We start from the raw sequence: 12782 nt of genomic DNA on the forward strand, positions 1-12782 counted from the left end.
ACCAAAAGTCTAATATCTCCCTGGCCAAGGGGGAATTCCCTCTTTGATTAGTGGTTAAGATGTCCGTTCTTGAACAGGAGACATGGGTTCCAATGTCAGGTGTTAGACCCAGAAAGGTCTGTACCTAAATGGGTTGATTTTCTCAAAATGTTTACCCTCCATAGCAAAGAAACATTTTACCAACTGTACTTGAAGTGTGGAGTCCTACTTTCTAGATTCCAGTCCTACTTTGTTTACTGCACTGTTGCTGCACAGCTCTTCTAGTCCAGAAGGAATTGTTTAGAAAAAGCTGCAGCAGCAATAACAAGGTTGAGCCTTCTGCAAAGAAAGCCAAGTTCAACAGCAATTTCCAAGTGGCCACCGTGAACGTGTTGTCAATCCAGCAATTTCGCCTGTGTAAATCTATCAAGTGAAATGTCATTCTGATAGCTGTAATTGAGAGAACAAGAATCTATTGATCATTAGGCAGTGGTATTGATTAGCCAACATTCATGCCAATGTGTTGAGTAAACAGAGTAATCTCAACATGCAGAATAAAAGGGTGTTTATTGGACTATTGGGGATCAATACGTGCACGTTCCCCTGCTGACCACGTGCACATTCCCCTTCCTTTCAGGGAAAACATTGATCCATCCTATAGTATATGCTTAGTTAACCGGTGTCGCCCACCGGTCTACACATGGTCCCCTTTTTTCCATCTACACACAAATGGCGAAAAAATTGCTCATCTGCAAACTCACAACTCTGCTATTTTGGCCGGGTGTTTGCACCAAAATAACGATACTAGCGTTCACGTGGCTTTAAAATTATGGCAAATCGTTTGGAATTCATATCAACTACCGATGGCTGAGAACAAAGATCGCATATTAAAATTTAGATGTACTGAAAGGGCTTGAAATTAAATGCCAGGCATTTCAGACAAACATATCAAACAAACATATGGAGAGTGACAGAGAGCCCCCTCGTCTCTCTCTCTCACACACCTCCCCCTCCCCCCCCACACACACCCCTAGACAGCAAGAATAGATTATTTGCGATGCAGAGGTGATAAACTACACCATTATCAAAGTGACTAAATGAAGGTGGATGCAGTGTGCTTTTTCTTGGCCAACTCTCATGGACCCTGTGTGTGAATCAGACAAGTCCATTAATCCTGGATTTACAGCTTTGCATGTGGTCCCACCACCACCTCCACAGAGCATCAATTCATAATAACCACCTACACACCCCGGTGATGTGTGTGTGTAGGTGTGTGTGTGTGTGTGTGTGTGTGTGTGTGTGTGTGTGTGTGTGTGTGTGTGTGTGTGTGTTGGCATGCGTCCCATCAATTCTACTAATGCTGTACATTACCTCAACAGCCAATAAAGAAATGCATTTGTTGTGTGTGTATGAGCATACATGTGTGTGTGTGTTTGTGTGTGTGTGTGTGTGTGTGTGTGTGTGTGTGTGTGTGTGTGTGTGTGTGTGTGTGTGTGTGTGTGTGTGTCTTTCTGTGAGTCAACGAACATGATTTGAGTCTTGTGTGTGTGTGTGAGTATATGCGAACTCCAGGTGAAAAGTGGATGAATAACTGCCGTGACACTGGCCGATTCTACGCTACGGCATTTATCTTGCAGTCATAACTTAGCGCATAGGGTTTTTACAAGCCAAATCGATTGGTGGGAGGGGGACAATTTATCTGTGGCAGCAGGTCTGTGTGGCTAGTTGAACACTGCAGTATCCTAGGCAGGATTAGCCTCATCGATTGGTGATAATGATGAGCTCTGGACTGCAGAGACAGAAATGGGGGAAGAGCAGTGGTGGAAAAAGTACTCAAATGATGTTTTACTTAAGTAAAAGTATCAATACTACAATGTAGATAGTTACAGGTAAAAGTCCAGAATTCAAAATGCACTTGAGTAAAAGTACAAAAGTATTGGCATCAAAATGTACTTAAAGTACTAAAAGCAAAAGTGAGAGAGAGCGAGATCATTTAGCCGATCATTTAGCCGATCATTTAGCCGATCATTTAACCGAGTCGCAACGTGGTCGGTAGTTTTCAGCGACCGGGTCGCTAAATCGAGCAACCGGGCCGGTAAATCACCGACCGTGCCGCTAAAGCGACCGACCGGGACGCTATATCCACGGACCGGGTCGCTAAATCCACCAACCGGGACGCTAAATCCATGGACCGGGTCGCTAATTCCACCGACCGGGACGCTAAATCCACCGACTGGGTAGGTAAATCCACCGACCGGTGGTCGCTTATCCACCGACCACCGGGCTACTAACCCTAACCCTAACCCTAAGCCTAACCTCAGTAACCTTACCTCAGTAACTAACCTGCCGACGCAACCTCCCGACCGGGTCGCTAAATCACCGACCGTGCCGCTAAAGCGACCGACCGGTTCGCTAAATCGACCGACCAGGGTGCAAAATCTTCCGACCGGGTCGCTAGATCTACCAACCGGGTCGCTAAATCTACCGACCTAAAACTGCAGGCCGGTCCGTAGATTTAGCGACCCGGTCGGTCGATTTAGCGGCGCGGTCGGTGATTTACCGGGCCGGTCGGTTGATTTAGCGACCCGGTCGCTCGATTTAGCGACCCGGTCGCTGAAAACTACCGACCACGTTGCAACCCGGTTGTAGGTTTTAGCGACCTACAACCGGGTCTGATCTCACTCCTACTGGCAAAAGTACCAAATGTTTGAAAATAGCAGATCTACAAGCTCACAATGCATCGCAATGCGACGTTTTGTGCGCTTGTAGATCGGCTATTTTCAAATAGCCTAGGTATAAAATAGGGCTGAAGTGGTTTATGTATGTTTTATGATATTATACTTGAATATCTGCAAAGTAACTAGTAACTAAAGTTTTCAAATAAAAGTAGTGGAGTAAAAGTACAATATTTGGATCCGAGATGTAGTGGAGTATAAGTAAAAGTATTGGAAATTGGAAATACTCAAGTAAAGTACAAATGCCACAAAATAGTACTTAAGTACAGTACTTAAGTAAATGTACTCAGTTACTTTACACCACTGGGGAAGAGAGAAGGAAGAGAGAGAGAGAGAGAGAGAGAGAGAGAGAGAGAGAGAGAGAAGAGAAGAGAAGAGAAGAGAAGAGAAGAGAAGAGAAAAGAGAGAGAGAGATAAGACAAGGAGAGAGGGGTAGGAGAAAGAAGGATGAAAAGAAGAAGAGAGCGAAGTATGAAGAGAGATAGATAGACAGAGAGAGAGGGAGGGGGGAGAGTGATGAATACGGAGAGAGAGACAGAGGCTGAAAGTGAGAGCTAGAGCCCAGATGGGGAGTGAGAGGTAATATGACTGTAAGCGAGACAAACGGACGCCAAAAATAGAGGTTCTTGCTTGGTGGAAACTAACAGTCGCTGTTGCACGCACGCATGCATGCACGCACGCACACGCCTGCAAGGCAATTCCACTGCATCAATTTGGAACGTTAGACAGTATAGATTACAATTTATGATTTTTGGAAACAATGAAATATGGCACTTGAATTGGCACTTGAAAATAAACATGCTGAGAACCAGGCAAATCAGTTCCTCCAGTCATATTTGTGATTTCAATGCATTCGTTTTAAATGACTTTGCATTGGAATGGATTCATCATAGTAAATTGGATCGTTATGAATCGTTATTAAGATCGTTATTAAGAGATTTCATCATGATGCACTGAATCGTTTCATTAAAAGATTGGACTTGAATGGAAGAGATAAAAGGAGGTACACTCACCCCATTGGGGGGATAGGACGTCCAGCCCAGCTCCGCCTGAGTCTCTTTAGAATTCAGCAGCACCACTGTAACACAGAGAGAGAGAGAGAGAGAGAGAGAGAGAGAGGCAAGCGTTAGGTCACAGGTCAATTGAGGTGCCATAATATGATGTTCTTTTGCTATTATTATTGTCATCTGAACTTCCCGTCACATCTCCTTGTGTGTCTTACAAGCATACATCTTGTAAGAAACAGAAGCCGCCGAGCGCCGTTGACCCTTTCTACAAAACCCCTTATGTTTGGTCAATACCCTCTATATCAGCAGAAATAAAATTAAAATAACAATTCTAAGCAACAACGCTCCAGCCTGATATTTTGGATTTGTGATAATCCAAAAAGAGACAAGTTTAGAGGGACTATAAAAAAATCCGCTGTGGAAGTGTCTTTTGGATAATAACAGCACTAATACCATCTGTTGAGGAATTAAGCAGAGGCGTGGACAAAAAGCTTTGCAACATCCTCTGGGCTTTAAGAGAAAAGTAAAACACACACGATAACAGAGGCCCGGATTAAAACAGATCAGCGCTCTAGAAACAAGCTGAGAGACTGGAAAAAGATGCCCTTATATAACCTACTGATTGACCTCCAGATCAGCACCATGGACAGCACAAATGAGAGCAAGCTGAGGTAGAATGCCAAAGCTCTCTTTCAGGACCTTGGACAGCTCCATAAAAGGTTCTGACTGCTGGCTGTGACTACTGTATAATGCAGGCATTTTGTGCTTTGATTAATTGATTGATTGAAGACTTTAGTTTGCATAGGAAAAGGTACACACTGTTAATATAAATGGTAAGACGGAATTCAGTTCCCAGTGAATTCCTCACGACTCGCGTCAGTGCAACCACACTTGCAATTTCCCATAACTGCACCTTTCTAGTATTATAATTACATATTAAAGGAGCTATAGTCAACTTTTTCTTGAAAAACAGATGCTAAATTAAAAATAATGTTTCGAAAATATTTTATAAAAAATTAAGCTTCATATGTGTTTCTATTCAAAAATGACCACAAAAGCGTAAAATAATGATAAAATAATAATTTTGGCCATTGTCAGACCGATACTTTGTTTACATTCTAGCCTATAGACTAGGATGTAAACAAAGTGTCGGCCCTACAATGATAAAGTTGACTATAGCTCCTTTAAGTATGAAGTAAAACTTTTATCAACACAGATCATCTGCAGTAACATCAGGAGTTAAATTATGTTTGACTTTGCAATGCGATTGGCATGATGTTCCCCATGTTAAAGGACAACTTTGTTTTTTTACAACAAGGGTTCATATTTTAGATTGCAATTAAAGAAAAGAAAAGATGAGTGTTACATTTTTTTCATTTACTGCTTTCTTTTGTTTTAGCCATTTTAGCGATTTTGAATTCAGTTGGATGGGGGCATGCGTACAAGTGACTAAATGTGTCTTTTTAGACACAATAAGCTGCTGATGTCTTTAATACTATTTACAGCAACACTACTAGCCACCATAAGTCACATCTGCCCATGAAAGATTGTGCTTCATCTTGGGAATGGGCTTATTTTGTCTAAAAAGACATATTTAGCCACATGCCCCCACCCACTGAAATCAACATCATTAAAATTGCTAAAACGATAAAGCTGTAAATTAAAACATTTTAACACTCTTCTAATCACAATCTAATAAAATATGAACCCATGTTGTAAAAAAAACAAAGTTGTCCCTTAAATCAAGGGTAAATATGCTTTTAGTTTGTTTATACAACCCGTGCCGTTCCAGGTTTTTGCCGTCTTCACCTTACTTTAACGATACTCGAAGTACAGAATACTCCACAGCACATCAATGACTATAATTAAGACTGTCTGGAGTTGAAAAGGTTCATTGAAAACGTGTTGGATATGTTTAATTAAGAAGAAAAATACAGCCCCAAGTTTGAAGGAGGAGACGTCAGTACCTTGGTTCCAGAGCACAGAGAAGCTGCGATGCACTATGAAAGGCCCTTGACTAAATAAACACTATTAGCATTATTGTTTCTTAACACCACTGAGAGCCAGGAGCCTGGCACTGTGGCGAGCTGATAACATAGAAGCGTTTTACACAACTAAGAGTCAAAGAGGGCATATGGATGGAAAGAAACGGGGACAGAGACGGGGAGGAGAGAAAAAGGGAGGCATAAACAAGAAGATAATGACAGCAATAGAGGGTATGCGCATGCATAAAGTGAATGGCAAATCGAGTGGCAAAGCGAATGGAAAGTTGTTTTTTGCCACTCAGTAGGCGTTCCCGCATAACCTCTGGTTATGATGATGATGTCACGCGCATACCCTCTATAGAAAAAGCTTTTTACACAACTATCAACTATTAACTTTTTCAGTGCCAGATGTGGTTATTTATTTATTGAGTTTTGTGCCAGCAAAAGCACCTTACCTTTGCGATGTTATAGACAAAGATGTATTATTTTTTTTCATCATTATTATTTTATTTTCTCCTTAAATAGGTGTACCGTGGCTATACCAGCAGTAGAGGGCAGCCTCATGCAAGAATTAATGTGAAAATGGCCGCAGTAGGCTGCCGTCTGTCAAGGCAGCTCAATCGCTACAGACCAATAGATCCAGAGAAAATAACAAGGAACAGTGTTGTTACTCCATTGATGCTAACGTCCAGTGGGTTTTTGAGAGCACTTTTACGGGAGCTGTCTCTATGGTACACACCCGCGCGACCCCTCATCAGTTTACAGACATCAAACCAAGGTACAAAAGAACGAGCCAAAGAACGTACAATTGGCATCGCGCCGCCGGGAAAAATGGGGCGAACGGGAACGTCCAAAGCGTTGATAGAGTTAAGAGTCAAAGAGGACATATGGATGGAAAAAAAACAGGGACAGAGACTGGGAAGAGAGGAAAAAGTGAGACACAAACAATAAGATAATGACAGCAATAGGGAGAAAACAAGTCTAAAAGCCCTGCTAGCAGCCTCTAGAATCATTACATCAACTGAGCCCCAAGTGTGACGTGGCCATGTCCTGCCTGGCCGGCCGGCCCACGCTCCATTAGCCAATTTAAATATAGGATAGTGCCTTTCTCCAAAGCACTTCATCAAGTGCATTGCATTCATACATTCACACTCAAATTCAAATGGAAGCCATGCAAGAGAAGACACCAGCCTGCTCATAAAAAGCAGTTGGTAAGTGTCTTGTTCAAGGATATGCAGCCATGAGGAGCCGGGAATCAAACTGCGAGGAGCTGATTGTTGACATCAGGTGTTTCGGAGGAAACCGGCGCAAGCGCTGACTCATTGTGACATCACTACATAAAAGGCTCTGACATCACGTACGCCACATGAGTCAACAAAAAATCTCTGTGAGTGTGTATGTATCTATGTAATCCGCGTATCTCGAGAACCGTTCGTCCCACCGGCACGCGCGTTCTCCATATATGGGAATAAAATGAATGCCAGTATCCGGAGCTGATGTCTGTCATCAGAGTTTTCCGCAACCGGTACTGTGTGTGCAGAGATCTTCATATATGGGCATAAGTGGACAAAGACATTCATTCCCTATTTCAAATTCGGCACGCGCGTTCCCCACCGCAGCAGGTAGTGCAGTGCTCGGCCTGTTTGAAAAAGCGACAGAGATCTCATATATGGGCATAAAATGGACGCAGATAAACAGATATCTCCATATATGGCATATATGGGCATACAATGGACGCAGAATCACAAAGATCTCCATATACGGGCATAAAAGGGACACAGACAGATACAGAGATCTCCATATATGGGCATAAAATGGACACAGATAGACAGCTATCTCCATATATGGGCATAAAATGGACCCAGAACTATAACGGCAGTGATCTCCATATATGGACATAAAATGGACGCCGACAGACAGACAGATATCTCCATATATGGGCATAAATGGACACAGGCAGACAGATGGTCAAAACGGGTCCTATGAAAACAGGTATAATGGGGTTTGCATTAAAGGGCGGGGCATTCATTCCCTATTTACATTGTTCCGAGTTGGCCAGGTCGCCGACTAGACGCTGGGCCCAGCTTCTAGTATCACTAATATGGAAGGATCAGCATACTCTGGTGAGGAGTGACTCATACATACAGGTCAATCAGTCAGTGCTAGAGAAAGAGACTGAAGGAATGAAGTCAGCACTATGATCACACAATGAATAAGTCCAGTAATCACTGCCTAGTTATACAAGCTAATGGGTCTTGGCGACTGGACAGAGACGGAGAAACGGGGAGAGAAAGAGAGAACGAGAAATGAAGACGACATTAAGATGTACAGTAGGGAGGGAAATAAGAAATTGAGCTGGGTTGAGCGAGACAGAAAAAGCAAGAGAGCATGAGAGAAAAAAATGTTTTAAATGTGAGCGCTCTCCTCAACTCCCTGTGGTTCTAGATAATGGCCATGACACACATTAGCGGCTAAACACTGTGATCTTTGTGGGCTGGCTTGTTATTTCTGTCATGCTGGCCTTGGTCCCAGTCTGCTCGTATACTGTATGAGTCAGACTGGCTTTTATAAAAGACAGGAGAAAGAAAAAAAAGATAATTCACGGCCAGACAACGGGCAAGACGTGATTTATACATAATTTATACATAATGACTGAATGTGTTCAGCTTTTGCTCACATCATATGGACAGCCTGGCGTCGGATTAAGAGAGAATATTCTATAAAGTCTCAGATCCTTTTGTCTGATCTGTCAGAGATCCATGGCACTTCATTCAAAGCACAAAAACTAAAACTGAAAAGTCTGCCAGAGGAGTCTGGCTTTTGTTGAGAGCTTTCCATGCAACTTTAAAAAGGGGCCAGGGTGTGGAATGGTGCAAAGAGATTGAGGAATTTCATGGGTCTTTCTCCAGAGATAACACTTCAAAGTTGTTGGCTAACCTCAATGAATGAGTGGAGAAACAATTAACAAGCAATTAACATCTCGTCATGCTCTGTGGAAAGTGTAAAAATGCTGAGCAGGCCCAGCTGAACTCGATTTTGGATCAAGATTCAAGAGGAAAGTGACTATGGAAGAGGGTTCAATATTGGGCCAGATGGCAGGAGCTTCAGTCAGAAAGACTGTTCAACTGGCTAGCATTTCAATAGGAACAGTGACTGAAGTTAAATCTACATTTCGAGTAATTTGTCAATGGGTGACAGAGAATGTCAATAGAGTATCAGCAGCAAGAGCGGCCTATCAACAACAATTACACAGAGAGGGACATTATAGTGAGATTGCAGTGCTAAACTCCTCATTACAAAGACAAATGCACCTTTTAAAGTTCAGTGGTGCAAAAACCATAGGCATTAGTCTACAGAGATGTGGGGAAAAAAGTGATATGGTCAGTTGAGTCATGCTTCACCATATTCTCTAAGTGGTTGAGTGATGCGTGGTGTACATCAAGAGAAAGGTACAGGCCTGAACGCTTGACACCTACAGTGAGAGGGTGCAGTGGGGTGGAGGTGCAATACCCTAGCATGGTTTGGGTCCACTTTTTCTTTCATCTTAGAGGTAAGGTCACCACAATTCAATCCAAAGTATTTCTGAATCATTAGTTTTTATTGCCCAGAGAAACAACAGTAATGCACAACCGTAGTCAAAAGGATAACAAAAAATCACACCCAATGTGAAGTGAGCGGTGGTCGTGCTTTTATAACATCTTCAGACTAGGATTTAAGTCTAGGATGTACAGGCTATGCTACACACACACATCTTGCTATGGCAAAACGCTGAGGAAAAAGGCTACAGACATACGACATATGACATCACTAGACAAACATGATGCTACGCACACACATTTTACTATGGCAAAACGCTGAGGAAAAAGGCTACGGACACACGCACAGCTACGGACACACACATTTTGCTATGGCAAAACGCTGAGGAAGAAGGCTACAGACATACGACATGACATCACTAGACAAACATGATGCTACGCACACACATTTTACTATGGCAAAACGCTGAGGAAAAAGGCTACGGACACGCACAGCTACGGACACACACACATTTTGCTATGGCAAAACGCTGAGGAAGAAGGCTACAGACATACGACATGTGACATCACTAGACAAACATGATGCTACGCACACACATTTTACTATGGCAAATCGCTGAGGAAAAAGGCTACGGACGGACACACGCACAGCCACTTATAGGAGGGGTTTGCACCACTCAAAAAAAGTGAGCAGTGCTATTTATGAGTTAATTTCATTAAGTGTCCCGCTAGCCAATCACAGCGCGTCCTGCAAAGCTTGGCCAATGGACCTTGGCGTACAACAAACTTTGAGCCGTTTGTGCCAAGATGTAGGCCTAGGCCAGATGTAGGCCACGCTTCAGTTTACGTTAGGGCCCAGACGTTTTTTGGGACCGGACATTTTTGGGGAACAGGACAAAGCCAGATGTTGGAGCTTAGCTCCTTACAGGAGCACCGCTCAAAAACGGATGTTCATGCATAATCAAAATTACATTGGACAAGTTATCCTATGATGCAATAAATACGCTGAAGGCAGCGGTCTTTCTCTTCCAAGATGACAATGTGAGTGTTCAAAACATTCAGCGAGGCCTCATTGAATGGTCACAGACGTTCTTTGTCTCTGTGCCCTTCTCTGAACTGTGTGATTAATTAATTGACTGAACTGAACTGAATGAATGACAGTGACAGCTCAGGATGAGAACAAATCAGAGCTGCGGTCAAGTGTTCCAAAGAAAAATAGCCCGGCAGCTTATAATTAGTGAGACAATTGTTCACTTTGTGATACAAGCACCTAATTTTGCGCAAACTTTCCATCTGGACCTACCTTTTCCAAAAAGCTAGCCACTCAAAAAAATGCAATACGGGCATCATTTTTCTAAAAAAGGTTGGGGTCCCAATGAATTTACTGTACAGAAAAATCTGCTTTAAGTAGCATGTGAGGAGTCAAACTAAGGTTTTTCATGATTCTGAATCCAATGCAAGCATTTGTTTTGCACAAAAAAAATCATTCGTTGGGCTAAAAACGGCCCCCGCAAAACTATGGTTTAGTGATGAGTCATCAGTTTTCACAGTTTTGTGGGGACCGTTTTTAGCCCAAGGAGTTTTTTTTGTGCAAAACAAATGCTTGCATTGGATTCAGAATGCCTAGTTTGACCCCTCACATTTTCCTGTATAGTAATAGGGACCCCAACCTTTTTTTGAAAGATGGTGCCCATATTGCATTTTTTTTGAGTGGCTAACTTTTGTGCAAAATGTGGTGCTTGTATCACAAAGTGAACAATTCTTCAAAAAATAAATATTTTTTTAGCTGCCGGGCTAAAAGAAGGGAACTACAAAAAGAGACTTGAACAGGAACCCTGAGGGACATATACACACTGGGAGCCATGCCAGGGGCCTTTACCAAGTATTTACCCAGCTCTCACCAAGCCCATCTTCCTCTTAAAGTGGTTTTACAGCAACACGAGGACAGCTCTGTAATAGGGGCCACTTTAAAGGGCCACGGAGGTCAAGAGCCCTCCATGGCCTTTGTGTTGGGAGTCAGATTCATGGGAAAAAGAGCCTTGAGTGTGCGTGTGTGTTGAATTCAGAGCTAGAAACGGAAAAAGTTCATGACAGGGCCTTCTATCTCAGAATGGCCAAGAAGAATACCAAACAGAAATGCAACGCTAATCTCTCCGTCTGGCATGCACGCACACACACACACACAGTACACACCCCTCTCGCTGACATAAACGTACTGTAAACCAAGCACCATGAACCTACACACACACCCAGCTTAGAAAGCAGAAATCGATGCAGAAGCGCACACACACACACACTCACACTCACACACACACACACACACACACACACACACACACACACACACACACACACACACACACACACACACTTCCCTCCCAAAGAGAGAGGGTCTCATTTCATAATTCGCCTCAGTAATACTCAATCGTTTATAAAGGGTTTGCGGGAGGGATTAGCTCCGAAGTCGTTCCTCTGTCCTCCCTCTAACCCGCAGGCTACTTATCAGCCATCCTCCAACAGGCCAGGCCGGGGGCAGGGGGGGCTCGTGGAGCTCAGCGTGCCCAGAGAAAGAACTCTGAGATGGGGGATTAGCATGGTCCACCTCCCTTGCCCCCCACCTGGCCCGAGAGATAGCTATTGTCCAGGCATTACCCGTCTAATGAAACAAAACAGCACATAAATCGCAGAACTTTGGGAGTGGGGGGGGGGGGGGGTTACATTTTGTCTAACCAGAGCCCTCTATTGGAGAGTCACGTCATCTCCGTTCACTTCATGGGGCCAGGTCGTCTACATCTATTGGCGAATAGTGACAAAGCTGAACCGGAAGTTTACGAAATGCTTTGGAATCTATGGGGAAAAGTGACATTTCCGACGTACTGTACATGAACCAAGTGACCGGCGCCGTTTCTGACCCTGCATTGGCAGAACTCTCTATACAAGGCTCTTGAGATTAACTATTAAATACTGTGTGTGTGTGTGTGTGTGTGTGTGTGTGTGTGTGTGTGTGTGTGTGTGTGTGTGTGTGTGTGTGTGTGTGTGTGTGTGTGTGTGTGTGTACGCAGATACCTTTGTGAGAACCAAATGCCTTTGCAACATAATTGTGGAAGGTTTTACTGGCGTGTGTGTGTGTGTGTGTGTGTGTGTGTGTGTGTGTGTGTGTGTGTGTGTGTGTGTGTGTGTGTGTGTGTGTGTGTGTGTGTGTGTGTAGTTGTGTGTGTGTATTGTACTGATCCTAAGGTATGGCAGAGGTAAAAGTTAGAAGAAGTAGGTGAGAAGGGATTGTCTGGACTCTGGAGGAATACTGTATATGACTAACTAGAACTGCACTCTGTTGAGGTGCTAACTTGCTCCTTGTGCACAAGTAGGCCATGTACTTGTGCAGCAGAGCGCGCCATGAGGTGCACTCACCACTGGCATCACCACTTGCGATGCCAGTGACATCACCTCTGCATCACCAGGAATGCTGGTCCCTCATTGACTGTTAATGATGACATTGCCAGAAATACTGGTCCCTGATCCGGCTACGGGCTTAAAGGAAAA

At 43.5% G+C, this 12782-nt stretch overlaps 1 protein-coding gene across 1 annotated transcript in view; it reads right to left on the minus strand.

Annotated features, from left to right (window-relative positions):
* The window catches only part of epha10 (EPH receptor A10), a gene marked incomplete at both ends in the record, with an annotated part of 227807 nt that overhangs the window by 170411 nt on the left and 44614 nt on the right, over nt 1–12782 (minus strand). The window contains one exon of the mRNA XM_080735073.1: nt 3728–3792. Coding sequence (XP_080591199.1) covers nt 3728–3792 — 65 coding nt within the window. The remainder of the gene's footprint in view (nt 1–3727; nt 3793–12782) is intronic.

Source organism: Nannobrachium achirus (assembly GCF_963921795.1).
Source record: "Nannobrachium achirus genome assembly, chromosome: 10".
In the NCBI taxonomy this organism is placed as follows: Eukaryota; Metazoa; Chordata; class Actinopteri; order Myctophiformes; family Myctophidae; genus Nannobrachium; species Nannobrachium achirus.